The sequence below is a fragment of the Nelumbo nucifera genome, chromosome 5, assembly GCF_055504915.1.
Source record: "Nelumbo nucifera cultivar China Antique chromosome 5, China Antique-T2T, whole genome shotgun sequence".
Lineage (NCBI taxonomy): Eukaryota > Viridiplantae > Streptophyta > Magnoliopsida > Proteales > Nelumbonaceae > Nelumbo > Nelumbo nucifera.
In genome coordinates, this window is record NC_142653.1 from 28,005,533 (window position 1) to 28,019,964 (window position 14,432).

Here is a 14,432-nt window from a genome sequence, read left to right on the forward strand (position 1 = left end):
TTTTTTTTTACAAAAATACCAACCCAACAATTATAAACAAATATATAGGGGGTATTTCTGTATTTTAGTTTTGGGGGGAGAAAGAATAACACAAATGCTCCCCAACTGTTGTACAATAGCTAGTTTAGGGGGTATTTTGGATAAAATGATAAATAAGTTTACAATGACCAAAATACCCCTCCCAACAATTAAAAAACAACTAGTTTTTAGAGTATTTGGGCAATTGAATTATTTTCAATTCTATAAATAGCCCAATGCTCCACTATTCTCATCACACTAATTCAACAATTCTCTTAATTTCTTCTCTAGTTCTCATACTCTCTCAAGTCTTAATCTATCAATCTCTCATACATTCTCTAATTCTCCAACTCTTAACTTTATTGAAGTTTCAACAAGAAAAATGCTTATTCAACAATTCAAGTATCTCAAGTTAGTAATTTGGGAGGCTTAGACTCTTGGATTTGAAAGACTTCAACCGTTGAAATCAAGTTAGTATTCCGAACCAACAATCCGGATAACTACAATTAAATTAATTTTTATTTTTTAGAATTTAAAAAAATGGTCGGTTTCTCCCGAAACCAATTCCCCAATATGCCAAATGTCAATGATATTCAGTCGTAGCATGATAGTATTAGCACCAATATGGATACTACTGATATTGACGGAACTTCCACCCCTAGTATTGATACTAAGGGAAAGAAAAAGAATGTCACTAAGTTGATTAGATCGATTTAGAAAATATTTAAAGTAATTGAGGTTCAGGGGAAGGGAAAAAGAGTTATTTGCCAAAAATATAGAAAAGACTTTAACTACTGTAGCAAGGGTTTTTCAAATAGTTCTTATTTTTTCAAATATTTCCCAAAGAAAAGTTAAATATTTTAGTTTTACTAAGTAAAGAAATAAAAAAAATAAAAAATGTAAAAAAAAAACCAATTTGGCCGGTTCGGCCCATGCCCAAGGCCCTGCCTATGACTTAGTCCAGCACAACCCAAACCCACGACACAGCCTACAGCCTAGCCGGCTCAAGCCCATAACTTGGCATGGAGTTGCATGGGCTTGGGTCATGGGTCATGCTAGGCCGATCTCCCAAATTATCCTTGAGGAGGGCGACATGACCCAGAATGACCCACGGGCCAGCACAACACAGCTCGTTTTACATTCTGCACCTTTACAGGTTGCCCTGTACCCACTACTCGTAGACTACAACAGAATCGCTAGTAGTAGTATGATTAAATAGGCAAGCTTTATAAATTAGTCATAATAAAGGGATTTTTGGACTGCAATCCCTTTCAAAAATCTGATTTACAGCCCTCTCCTATTCTACTAGTAGTCCCCCTATAAACCGCATCCTGCCCATAAATCTTATATCCATTCACGGGAAAAGATTCAATCCACCCTCTAGAAATTCTAGCTCCACCCTTAGGCTGGACTGAAACATAAAACCCCTATGATAAAATCCACCCTAATTGTATCTCCCTAGAACCTTGATTCATAAAATTTCTGAGTTCAGATTGGCGCTCTACAAAGAAGCGCCCGATATGCACATCTCAGAGTGCATTGGGAATTGGGGTACGTGTGGGGTGCACTCTATAGAGTCCATAAGAAATCAAAATTTCTGTAGTAAGACCAGTAAAAAAAAATTCTTAAAGATGCTTAGAAGAAAAAATGGTCGTTGTGTTCCAACTAATGCCTTTTATGTGTATATTCTCGTCTTGTTTTTCTAGTTCATTTCTCAGTTCCCATTTTCTCTTCAGACTTCAATTAACTCCTTTTTTCTCCTCAGAATGGCATATGGTTTAAGAGATCAATTAATAGAAGGTTAGGATTTGAACCCTCATTTGGCCTTGGTTCAACTTTAAATCGAGCCCACATTAGGGATTTAGGATGCTGACTCTTCTATCCTAGCACATGCACAACTGGTGGAGCTAGTTGGCTTTGGGCTATAATTTGTCCATGGTTAAGGACGCAATGGATTTGAGTTGGGCTTAACCTGGGTGGCCCATGTAAGTAACAGAACGAATGATAGCGTTACGCTGGAATTGGTAATGGCAGCAGAAAAACCCGTTCTTCCTTCAATCGCAGGATTATCGGCTGTTGTTTCTCATCATCCTCCCCACGATGCAAGAAAACGAAATGAAGACAGAAACCGAAAGTTTAATCTTTAATCTTCTTCATTTCTTAATCTTACGTTAGATGGGTTTTTGATTTTCACAGAGAGAGAGAATGATGAAGAAGGAAGTGGTGGTGGTGGTGACTATGGTGACAACGGTGGCGACGGCTACCGTACTGTTAGCGGTAGCGGGGCGTTGGAAGAGACGGCACGAAAGACGGTGGAAGCGCACACAACGAATGCTGACTAAATTTGCAAGGGAGAGTGCAACTCCGGTGACGAAGCTTTGGCAGGTGGCGGATGCCTTGGTCGTTGATATGAAAGCCGGCCTCGAATCTGATGACAGAAGTAAGCTCAACATGGTCATCGCCTACACTGGATCGCTTCCCACCGGGTCAGCCTCTTTCTCCCTCTTCTCTCCCCTCTTCAATTCCATAAAAACTCAGTTTGGAAAGAGTATAAATACAAATATGTATTGCGTAAATACAAGGTACTGCATATTTGCATTTGTACTCCTTCCAAACTCAGCCTATGAAATTTCAGTAATGTATTTGTCCACTGCCGTAGCAGCTATATATTAAGAAAATTATAGACCTTTATTTTATTTTATTAAAAAAAAAGTCTTGAGCCACTCACAGTACGGCATCTTGACATGGGAACGGGTTACTAATCGGGTCGTTTTGGGACACTCACACTCCGATGCCCGAAATCAACCCGAATTTCCCCGTAAGATTCAAGTTAACAACGAGATGCAATGCGATGCAAATCAACTCTTTGTTTTTCTTTCTTCTCCCAACAGTTCATCTAGAGTTTCCTGTGCTAAATTACAGGGAGATTTTTCTTCCTCCAAACAAAAAAAAAAAAAAAAATCCAACTCATTTTCTGAATCCGACCCGAGCACGAAAGTCCACCCGGTGGCACTGGCACCAGCCTCATTTCGATTCTGTCCCATTTTATGCCGTTTGTATGCGTCATTGTTTAAATAAATAAATACTTCATTATCTCATTTTACATAAAAAATATTAATATCTCTGGTTGCAGTGATGAGGAGGGATCATATTATGGTTTGAGTCTTCGTGGAACAAACTTCTTGATATTGCATGCCCAATTGGGGGGAAAGAATGGTGGTGTAATAAAAAAACACCGTGAAGAGGTGCCCATACCAGCCAATTTGATGGACGGAACCTCAGAGGTGTGTTTGGCCTTCTTCTCATCCACCATGCTAATCACTTCTCTTGCTCTTGGAAGCTTGTGTACTATTGAATTCCTCGTTTTGTTTTTTCAGGAATTATTCGATTACGTCGCTAAGGAGCTAGTTATATATTTTGCAGTAAATAGTGTTAGATCAGAAGGACAAAAGCAACTTGGTATTACATTTTCAGTTCCAGTAGACCAATCTGCAGTCTGGACTGGCACTGCGATAAAGTGGAAGCGATTCTCAGTTGATGATCCAGTTGGGTTTGTCTTCATGATGAATATTTTGGGGGTTTTTGGAGATGAATTAGAATATGCTATAGCTTTTGTATGAATTAGAATATATATGTATATATATATGCTCTGAAAAGCATGAAGAAGAAGCTAGTAGAATAATGCTTTTGAAACTCCATTAGCTTTTGGATTTTCTTTAATTTATGTATTCAAAATTCGTATTTTCTAATTATCTCTGTTGCATACTTGCATATGAAAGTATATAAATTTTCTATAGTGGACGTAAGTAATCACCTGGTACATCTTGTAAGCATCCATTATATTACTTGATGTGAGATGTTCATCTTAATATGTTGATTTTGACAAATTTAGATCAACTCAGGTGGGGAAAACCATGGTGAATGAGTTAAACCGTGCCCTGCAGAAACATGGCTTGGACATGCTGGTTTCTACACTGGTAAGATATCTACATTTCTTTTCAGGAGCACTTAATTCCTGCCATTCTTTCTTTTACTTTCCTGAAAATGTTCCCAAAAGTTGAGTCAGCTGCCTCCTTAACCAGGTTGATGATACTGTTGGAGAGTTAGCTGGAGGGAGATTCAACAGTAGAGATGTTGTTGCTGCAGTTACCCTGGGAATGGGGACAAACGCGGCTTATGTGGAGCGTGCAGAAGCGGTTCCTAAGTGGAGTGGCCGTCTACCCAATACGGAAGAGATGGTTAGTTGCTCATATTATCCAATACTAAAATCCCATCTATTCCATGGATGCGGCTTTAAAGGAACAGTCGATATGTGTGCTCTGTTGCAGGTTATTAACATGGATTGGGGGAATTTTAGTTGTTCTCATCTTGCAATAACAAGCTATGATGCCTGCTTAGATGCTGAAAGCTTGAATCCTGGTGAAAGGGTATTGCAAATCTATTATGTATTTCTGCATGGTCACCCATTAATAACATATGGAACTTATAATGGTGCTACATCCTTCATTTCTTTAATTCTCTCTGTTTTTCTTTCTTTTTTTTTTTGTTTTTGTTTTTTGTTTTCCTCAGATATTTGAAAAACTCATCTCAGGGATGTATCTGGGAGATATTGTGAGAAGGGTTCTATTGAAAATGGCGGAGGAAACAGCTTTATTTGGAGATACAGTCCCTCCTAAGCTTAGAATTCCATATGTGTTAAGGTATTCTGCAATTGTTTTCTTGGTCTAGCTGCACCCCTTAGTTATTAGTTACATCATTATGTATGGGGGGGCTCCTATGACAAATTTAAGGAGTCGTCTGATCTTACAAGTATAGCTATTATTAAAGATTGGCACTTTGGCAGTACCACCTGGCTCCTGCTGCTTGCGATGCGAGAAGACAAAATAATGGAATACTAATTAACAGAGCTGGCATTGACAGGTCTCCTGATATGGCGCTCATGCATCAAGACACGTCAGAGGATCGTGAAGTGATCGGAGAGAAGTTGAAGGACATCTTTGGGGTATTTTTCAATTGAAGTTTATTCAATACCACTTTAACTGTCTCAAAGTATTCTATCTGCATGTGAAAATTACCCACTCAACTCTTTCTCTTTGTATTGCTTCCACACCCCAGATCGCAGATTCTACAAGGATGGTAAGAGAAGTGGTTGCCGAGGTGTGCGACATTGTTACAGAGCGTGGGGCCCGACTGGCTGGAGCTGGCATAGTAGGTATTCTGAAGAAACTGGGAAGAACAGAGACAAAGAGAAGTGTTGTAATAGTAGAGGGTGGTCTATACGAGCACTATAGACTATTCAGAAACTATTTGCACAGCAGTATTTGGGAGATGCTTGGGAAGGAGTTTTCAGACAATGTCATAATTGAGGAGTCTCTTGGTGGATCTGGAATTGGAGCGGTGCTTCTCACCACTTCCCATTTACAACCTATCTCAGCTTCAGATTCCTAACGCTTCCACCATTTGGTTTTTCTGCATTTGGGAAAGTGAGCCTTTTTCTTCCTCCCCTGCTTCCCCAATGCAAAAGTCGGGTGACCAGGCCAGTAATCGTGTAGAGTAATCCATATAAATATAAATATTAAAATGAGTGAACCCCACCAAATTTAATGTCTCAGTTTATCAAGTATAAAGTCAATCAAGCATTCCTTACCTGAATGCTTCAGAAATAGAAATGAGTCTGAGGTTTTAGGTAAAAGTCATATTTGTGCTGAAATTCAAGATGGGAAACACAGATTCTGTATTAATATCAATTGGGATGAATGCCTTCAGCCGAATGTTAAGCAAGGAAGCTCTTTATTTTTTTTTTGTTTTGTTTTTCTTGCATATTAATTAGAAAAAAAAGGCCATTGTCCCAACCTTTAACAATGGGTGGGCAATTGGGCTGGATGTAGACCTAACCTTTGACATTTTCTACTGTTTATTTTTCTTGGTTATAATAAATATTAGAAGACTCGGTTGAGCCATGGCATTTAGAGGTGGCCGAAGGAGTCATTACAGATTTACAATCATTTAATTGCCTCTGACTTAACATATGCCGGGAGACATGTTACACATGTGAGAGAACGTGGTCTCTGTTTGTTGCTGATGTTGTACTTTTTGGAAACAGGAGATGGAAAAAAATTCATGTTCAAGAACACCCCCTAATTAATATTGTATGAAGGTTAAAAGGAGTTGGCAAATAATAAAATTCTTAATTTATGCAGGATGAATTTTAGCTCAGCCCATGTTTCAGCTAGCTGGGGTTGTTATTTGTTAAATCAACTTAACAGGGGCCAACCCGAGTCCAACCCATATTCCAAGGGCAAGCTGTAGCACAGGTTAGGCTTTTGAACTTTTGGGCTCCAGCCTAATATGAACTTGATTAGACTAAATTCACACCCATGCACAGGCACATGCAAATACACACAATATTATATATTTTATTTGTATCAAACCCGAGCAACCAACCTGAACCCAAGACCAGCCCAAATTTTGCTGGTTGAAGCTCAGGTTGGGCCTGGGTTAGAAGACTAGGCCATGATTTGGATTGGGTCAAGCTTGAGCCTTTTTTGTTGGGCCTAGGTTGATCCACCAAGCTAACCTGTCTAGGCACAGTCCAACCCCAACCCTCTGGGAATGTCTCCTATATAAATGTCAATTTTTGAACATATAACATTGTCTAAAATAAGGTAAAATACCTTCATGGATATGTGTTTTTTCAACATAAAGTGCCAAACATTTTCTTTTTATAATTTTTTTTTTGGTTACATCAAAGGGAACGAGGGAAAGGGAGGAATAACAATCACATCCTCAAGCAATAAGAAAAGCATTCCTCTTTCTGAAGTAAAAAGCTTTGCTTCCAAAATAAAATCAAATTTCATTCTCAAAAAAGCTGAAATTATTTATTATTGAGCGTGCCACACACACACTCAGTACTAAAATCTGTTGGTAATAAATCCTTTTATAAGTGCGGCTTTAAATCAGGTTTCAAAATATAAATAAAAGAAAGGCGAATCAATATCTATTTTTTTATCAGGACATCTATCTAAGTATTCTGTTTTATTAAATATAACATCACACTAATCAAGATAATATCTTAATTTGAAAATCAGTTTTGGCGAAAAGAAAATCATAATACAATAAAAAAAAAAGTGTCTTTTGTGTTTTTGTCATATGAACATAATATCTGTTCAAACCATTTGGGGGTCCAATTTTCTTGAAATAAGATCCAAAAGAAAAAAGAAAAAAAAAAAGCAATTCATGTTATACAGCAACCCCATGAATATACTTTTTTAAGAAAAAGCCTGTTTGTATTTTTAGTGTTACCCTGCTTCTATATGACCTTTATTTTCTGACGATTCAAAGGTCTAGAATCCTACTTGTATTTGGTGGCCAATAACCATAGGCCATGTAAGCTCCCTAAACATTTATTGGTCTGACGAGGCAGTATTATATATATATATATATATATATATATATCCTCCAGTTCGGCAGTTTCCGTGAGGCCGTGAGTGCTTTAATTGAAAGTTTGGAACTGAACCTGAAACCGCCCTCCTTCCCCAGTGATCCCCACACCCAACCTCAATTTTATCATGCCTGTTTAGTTTAGTTTTACATCAAACAAAGGAAAAAGGTGCCCAAAATACGACGCTAACATAACAAGAACGTAAATACCCCGGAATAAAGAAAACAAGAGATTAATTAGAAGGGAATAAATAAAGAAAAAAATAAATACAGTGATTCAATAAATTAATATAAATTAAATTGTTGGAGGGTTAATTAGAAAAAAGTTGCATCTATTCGTGGTTAAAAATGAAAAGCATTTGCACAGTAACAATTCATAGATAACGAGGGCGTGTACATCTAGTGAGTTGTGAGAAAGAAAGAAATATGCTGTTTAAACTGAAAGAAGAAAGTGGAAAAATCAATGAGAAAGAAAAGAAAAGATGAAAAGTCTGGTGGCGTTGAACCAGTGCAGCGCATGCAATGCATATTGGTGTTGGTGAATCTGAGAATCTGTTTGTTTCTTTTTTTAAAGTGTTTGAACTTTGAAGGGAGGGGGGACGTAACAGGTAACAGGTTTGTGTAGTACGTACTGCAATTTATATATGTATGTGTCATAAAAAAGCGGTTATATACTGCTGAAACATGGGGATAAGGGGCTGGACGTTATAGAAAAAGACGAAATGTATTAAAAGGTAAAGTAGAAGCAAATCTGTCTAAAACAAAATCCTCGTCTCGTCTGGTTGTTCTGCCTTCGTCTCTCTTGCAGCCCTACACAGAACAGAGACTATGGCCTTATTTGGGTGTCTTTTGGCTGCTTATAAATCGGGGAAACCATATCGTGGTCTTTTTTTTTTTTTATTTGGTTTGTATTTGATTTTGTCGTCAAAAGTTGGTACATTGAAAAGGCATGAAAATTTTATTTTGAGATGATTTCGGGAAGCTTCATCTTTTAACTATCAGAATTATCAGAAGATGATCTTCTCAAAAAAACTTGCCAAACAAACCTTATATATATAAACTGTTAGCCCACGTCTTCTCTTCTACATGTCATCCTTTGTCCCGGGTCCCCTTACATTGTAGAACCCCCTCTTGATTATATATCCAATTAAGAATTAAATTGAAGAATACGTATGAGTAGTGAAATTGTGAAAACACATGCACAGATGCTGATTGGTGATGCACGCGGAGTTGCAGAGAAAGATGAAAGAGCCGGCTTCTAAAGTTTCAATTAATGTAAACCAACCAACCAGGAACCATGTGTAGCCCAAGGAGACACCTCCACTGGTTAGCATAATTAATAAATTTGAAGTAATCAAGTCCCCACTCCATCACACGCCCCCATGAGACATGAGGATAATCCCTGCAGAGTCCCAGACCCATGAGGCCTTAACCTAATAATCAATCAGTCTTGAAAATAAATAGGTTTCAGTCCCCCAATATTATACGCCGGCCAGCGACCACCATCGTCTCCACCGGATTCCGTCCCTTTAATTAATCTTCTGATCAGCTGTAGGACCACAACACAGTGACTTTGCTTGCAAACATCATATCGCGTTTGACATGATGAGTACTGATGAAGGGTGATTTGGTTCGACCTCGTAACAGGGAGACACGTGGATGCGACTTGATCAAAAGATGACAACTCAGCTTGACCAGCCCGCAATAGAACAATCTTGGATACTCTTCTACCCCGAGCTAAAGCGACCTCGAGACAAGGTCACATCGAAATGAGATCGCCTCGGTATCAGATCGCAACAGGAACACCTCAATGCCAAGGCACTTCGACACTTAGACCAGTTCGGGACTTAAAGGCGTCAACTCGGGGATACCGACGTGCCACTGTGAGGATCTCGAAAATCCCTCCGACGGTTCTCGGACTTCACAGGATCACGCTGCATAACAGCTAGCGTTATCTCCCCCTACCAATTCGGGATCACGCCGCAAGGACTCCATTATATAAAGGCTCCACCCCCCGAGGTGTAAGGTATGCGTGATTTTTCTGCTCTCAAGCTCTCTACTTTCAAAAGCAATTTTAGCTCGCTACTAATCTATTGACTTAAGCATCGGAGCGATCTTGCCGAATTAGCATCCCCAGAGTCTCTGATATCCTTACAGGTTCAATCCATCATCCATCTGGAAACCAAATCACCACCAACAGAGAACAGCTAAATCGCACTACATCAAGTACATACATGATACACGCTCATGAGTCATCACACAAACAAGAAACAACCATTCGGGTGCATGAGTGTATCTATATGTATATATATGCACGCAAATGAATATCAATCATGGTTTTACATGTGCCCATGCATACCAGAGGGGGTGGGGGTGGTTTGGTTGTATTATGATGGTGTGATGCGTAAACATTGAACCAGTAGTTGAATGTGTTGTCACGTCTCAGCAGAATTTGTTACCCGATTGGCGATTGCCTGCCCACTTCATATCGTTGTCTACGTATCACTCTAGTGGTTGGATTAGAGTTGGCATGCATGCGTATATATATACTACCGCTTTTCACTTTTGGTTGTGGTACTCTCATAGTCATAGATTTGGCAACATGTGTTCAAATAACTTTTCTCTCTTTTGCAGTCACGGGCAGTGCAAATATCACATCGATCCATGTAAAAATTGCACCACCTTCCACCTACTTTAATTCTTTTCACATAAATTAGAGTTTCTTAAAACCTAAGAAATTCCAAAAACTGTCGCTGCTAATATAAAAATTGGGTTACTCCCCGAATAGTAAGAAAACCAATCACAAACACGTAAACTACCTAAGAGAGATAAAACAGGCAAGCCCATCCGGTTTATGTTCATTGGATTAATTGAATGTTGTATTTTTGGTCTTTTCCTTAGCTTGGTGTCTTAAACTCTAAAGCGGGGTAAGTAAATATTGAGTTAAGGGCAACTTTTGGCTCTTAATATCAATAAAAGTAATATATTTAAATAAATTTCAAAAACAGGTTAACTTTTTAAAAACAATATAAGTTAAGGGCAAAAATACTATTCATCTTCTTCCTCTTGCAATCCATTCATCGGTGTCGCCATCGCCTATCTCTGCCACCCCAACCTCCGCCTCTAGCAATGCTGTTGGGGGTGGGCGGCATGTGGTCATTCCTTTGCCCAACGCCACCACCTCCGCCTCTGTCTCCAGCAACGTTACCGGAGGTGGGTGCAGGCAGAGGCGGAGGCGACAGTGCTGGTAGTCATTCCTCTACCCTACGCCGCCACCTTTGCCTACCAGCACCACCGCCACCTTTGCCTGCACCCACCTTCGGCAATGTTGCGGGAGACGGAGGCAGAGGTGGGCGGAGGTGGCAGCGTTGGGCAGAGGAATGACCACCAGCGCTGCCGCCGCCACTGCCTCTGCCTCTACCCACCTCCAGCAATGTTGCCGGAGGAGGAGGTGGGGGTGGTGGAGATAGGCAGAGGCAGTGCCGGAGGCGGCGGCACCGGTGAATGGATTGCAATAGGAAGAAGATAAAAAATGTTTTTACCCTTAATTGATATTGTTTTTAAACCGTTAAGCTACCTTTGAAAAATTTTTTAATATATTACTTTTATTGATATTAAGGGCTAAAAATTACCCTTAACTGTTATAACCCCTTTATAGCCAGCTACTAGCATTTAATAAAATGCTGGTTACGTGTCCCTTGGGAGCTGTTTTGAAGGGCGCTTGCATCCAAAATTCAAGGAGCAAAATTTTACGGAATGGGTAGAAGTTGTTGTTTGAGTTCTTGGATAGCAATTAATTTAGCATGAAGATATGTGATATATGGCTGTTGAGAATAAGTGGCCTGTGCACCCATCCACACCCAGAATTCAAAACCAAGGTAGAAAGGCAAATTTAAGAGATATATCGAGATATGCTTTAAGTATGAATAAATATAGAAGAAAAATTAAGATACGCATGAAAATGCTATAAATACTTCAATAAATTATAAATAAAAATCAATATCACTAAATATAATATTTAAATGAGCTATTTATATATAAAAATCACATGTTTTAATGGGTTTTATGAAAAAAACATATTATAATCAATAAACTGGAACAAAAACATACTATTTAATAAAGTACTTAATTCAGTTCCAAGTTCCAACTTTAAATTCTAAATCTATTATAATTTACAAATTCAACATTTAAATCCCAATATGATTTTTACAACTTTACATGAATCACATAAAAAATCAATTATTATATAAATTATCAAATTTTAAGTATTAATGTGTTAATAAACTAATTTTCAATTGTTATTATGAATTTTTTAAAATATTTTTTTTTTCATTTATTATCTAATACAAGTATCCAATTAAACAAATAATAATTGTTTTCATATTTTTGTAGATCTTTGTGAATATTTGAAGAAATTCTATAATAGTAAAAAATGTGAAAGAAATGAAAATTTTAGGTTTTTCTTGTGATCTACCTCTAAAAATTGATTATGTTGTAGATCTATGGATGATATACCAAATCCATAGATCAATTGAAATTTCTTCTAAATAATTATTTTTTTTAATATTTTAATTTTCAGAGCATCCAAACTAAAAAAACACAAAAGCATTGGCTGAGATTGTAAAAAATGAAAAAAATACATATTTTCGCTCATTTTTTAACAATCTTGAAAAGCTTGTTGGGTCTTGCAAATTTGTGGATGTTTTGGTGGATTTTGGCTAGATTTCAATCTCTATGAATGGTATGAAGGTTTCTAGAGGGTTTGGGGAAAAAGGATGGCTTCTGAAATGGTTTTAGAAGCCCTCTTTCGAATGAAGTTTTTTCATTTTCTGCAACAGTAAAATCGCATTGTATTGCGTATTGGCCGATATAACATCGAAACAGGCCGATAATCATCAAAACATTATCAATACACGCACAGCACACGTCCAATATGGTAAAAAGGAACAATACTAAGGATTTGATACCGTTCTCTGTGCCGAAACCTCAAAGATACAATACATATAGACCAATATGGGTCGATGATACATAACAAAATTTTGAATCTTGAATAAAACTCTGAAACAAAATAGTGTTTGATTGCACTGTATTAGAATAAAAAAAACATATCAAACATGTGATTCGGGGGAGATCATTCTCGCCTCATGATATTTTCCTAGGTTTTCTTTCTAAAAATTTCTTAATCCTATTCCTATTGCTAAGTGATGCTCGTTATTATATATCTTCTCATGCACAACTTTTTTTTTTTTTCTTTTGCTTCATTCTTAATGCACAACTCTTAAGGGGAATGAGAAAAAAGGTAATTCCATATTAATCCTCCGCTATTATAGTATTAATTAACACAGCCAAACACATCCCGCTTCTCCACCTCTCTAGTTATCTAACTACTTTTGCCGCATTTGGTGTCAAATGCAGGGCCATCATCAGCTCCCGCAAATGATAACTGCTCGATAAGGGTGTGTGTATCTATTGAGGATAATGTGGAGAAGAGATCGATGCTAACAAACTACACGGAGATAGGTTTAGCTGAACGTTTGCTGTGGAACCAGTGATAATGCTCCACACCAGTATAGTATAGGACTTATACAAACATTTAACCCCTCACTATGGGGTCCGTATATTTTATCACTGGTGTGGAACATTATCATTGATTCCACAGCCCGCCACAGTTAAATCGTTTAGTTAAACCCAATTCAGTTAAAAGGGGTAAGTTGGGAATTGGGATATCTTATACTATTGTAAAATGTACTTGTCTAACTCCGAAATCGCATTGTTTCTCAACTTATTTAGATTTTTGTTAATTTTTCTTTTAATTTTAAAAATAAATTAAATATGCAATTTAAGCTCACCGGCCCACAAGGCCACGACTACTTCAGTTAAGAAATTGAATGAACATAGGCAATTTTTTAACAGCAGCCCATGCATCACCGATTAGGGTTGTTCACGGGGCGGGTTGGGTTGGTTTATTGAGATTTTTTCAACTGACCTGACCTGGTTGGGTTACCTGAAATTGAAACTGAAATTGACCCTGTGTTAAGCAAAACCGACCTGGTCGGTTTAAGTCAGGTTGGGTCGGTTTCAGCTTTAATTTCAACAATGGTAATAAATTGGTAGATTGGAGAAAGAAGACTGAAATTTGATGTAAAAAATGACACCTAATTCTATTAGAGAAAGAAGACTGAAATTGGTAAGGGGTGGATCAAGTTAGAATAGAAGTTATCAAGAAAATAGAAAGTCAAACTGTATTAGAGAAAGAAGACTGAAATTTGTATATTCCAAGAAACCTACTAATCTAAGTAAAAAGTGACACTTAATTCTAATTGTAATCGGTTGCCTATTTGGTGTAAAAGACCATAAAAACTAGGATCCTTTGATTGTTTTCTTTAAACTTTTCCAAAAAAAGTTATTGTTTAGTTGTCTTACAATATTTGTCATTAATGTCATTCCTAATCAGAAGACTAGAAATTAAGTTAGGTTGTAAATAGGATAGAGACAAATTAGTTAAGTAAGAACTAAATAGGTTGTAAATACTAAATAGGAACTAACTACTAATTACTAAGTCAGTTCGGATTGGGTCGGTTTCAATTTTCACATATGAAAACCAAAATCGACCCGAACCATCGGTTTATGATTTTTTACATCCCAAAACTGACCGATACTGAAGAAAACCCAGCCGATTCGGGTTGAATCAGTCCGGATTGATCAGTTTGATCGGATTGAGCTTTCTTATAAACAGCCCTATCACCGACCCTCTTCTAGTATAATACTTGTTTCTTCTAAAGTTTGCAACAAGGGGTGAACTTGGAAATCTGCTAAAGACCCCAGCTCGATGACTAAAATGTCACATTTGCTGAGAGATTGTTACGACCTCCATTGCTAGAGGGTTACTTGTAATTAGAGAGGAACGTTAGAGGCCCCAAGGGGACGACGACTCACCTATTTATAGGAGAGCCTCATCCAAGAATAGACACATT

At 37.8% G+C, this 14,432-nt stretch overlaps 1 protein-coding gene across 1 annotated transcript; it reads left to right on the top strand.

Moving 5' to 3' along the window:
- Positions 1-2,103: 2,103 nt before the first annotated feature.
- On the top strand, positions 2,104-6,021 carry HKL3 (hexokinase-like 3). The gene is made up of 9 exons (XM_088888467.1): positions 2,104-2,504; positions 3,152-3,302; positions 3,396-3,563; positions 3,921-3,995; positions 4,101-4,256; positions 4,347-4,445; positions 4,588-4,718; positions 4,939-5,020; positions 5,134-6,021. The coding sequence occupies exons 1-9, from the start codon at positions 2,224-2,226 to the stop codon at positions 5,464-5,466; spliced, it is 1,476 nt and encodes a 491-aa protein (XP_088744593.1). The 5' UTR covers positions 2,104-2,223; the 3' UTR covers positions 5,467-6,021.
- The last annotated feature ends 8,411 nt before the right edge of the window (positions 6,022-14,432 follow it).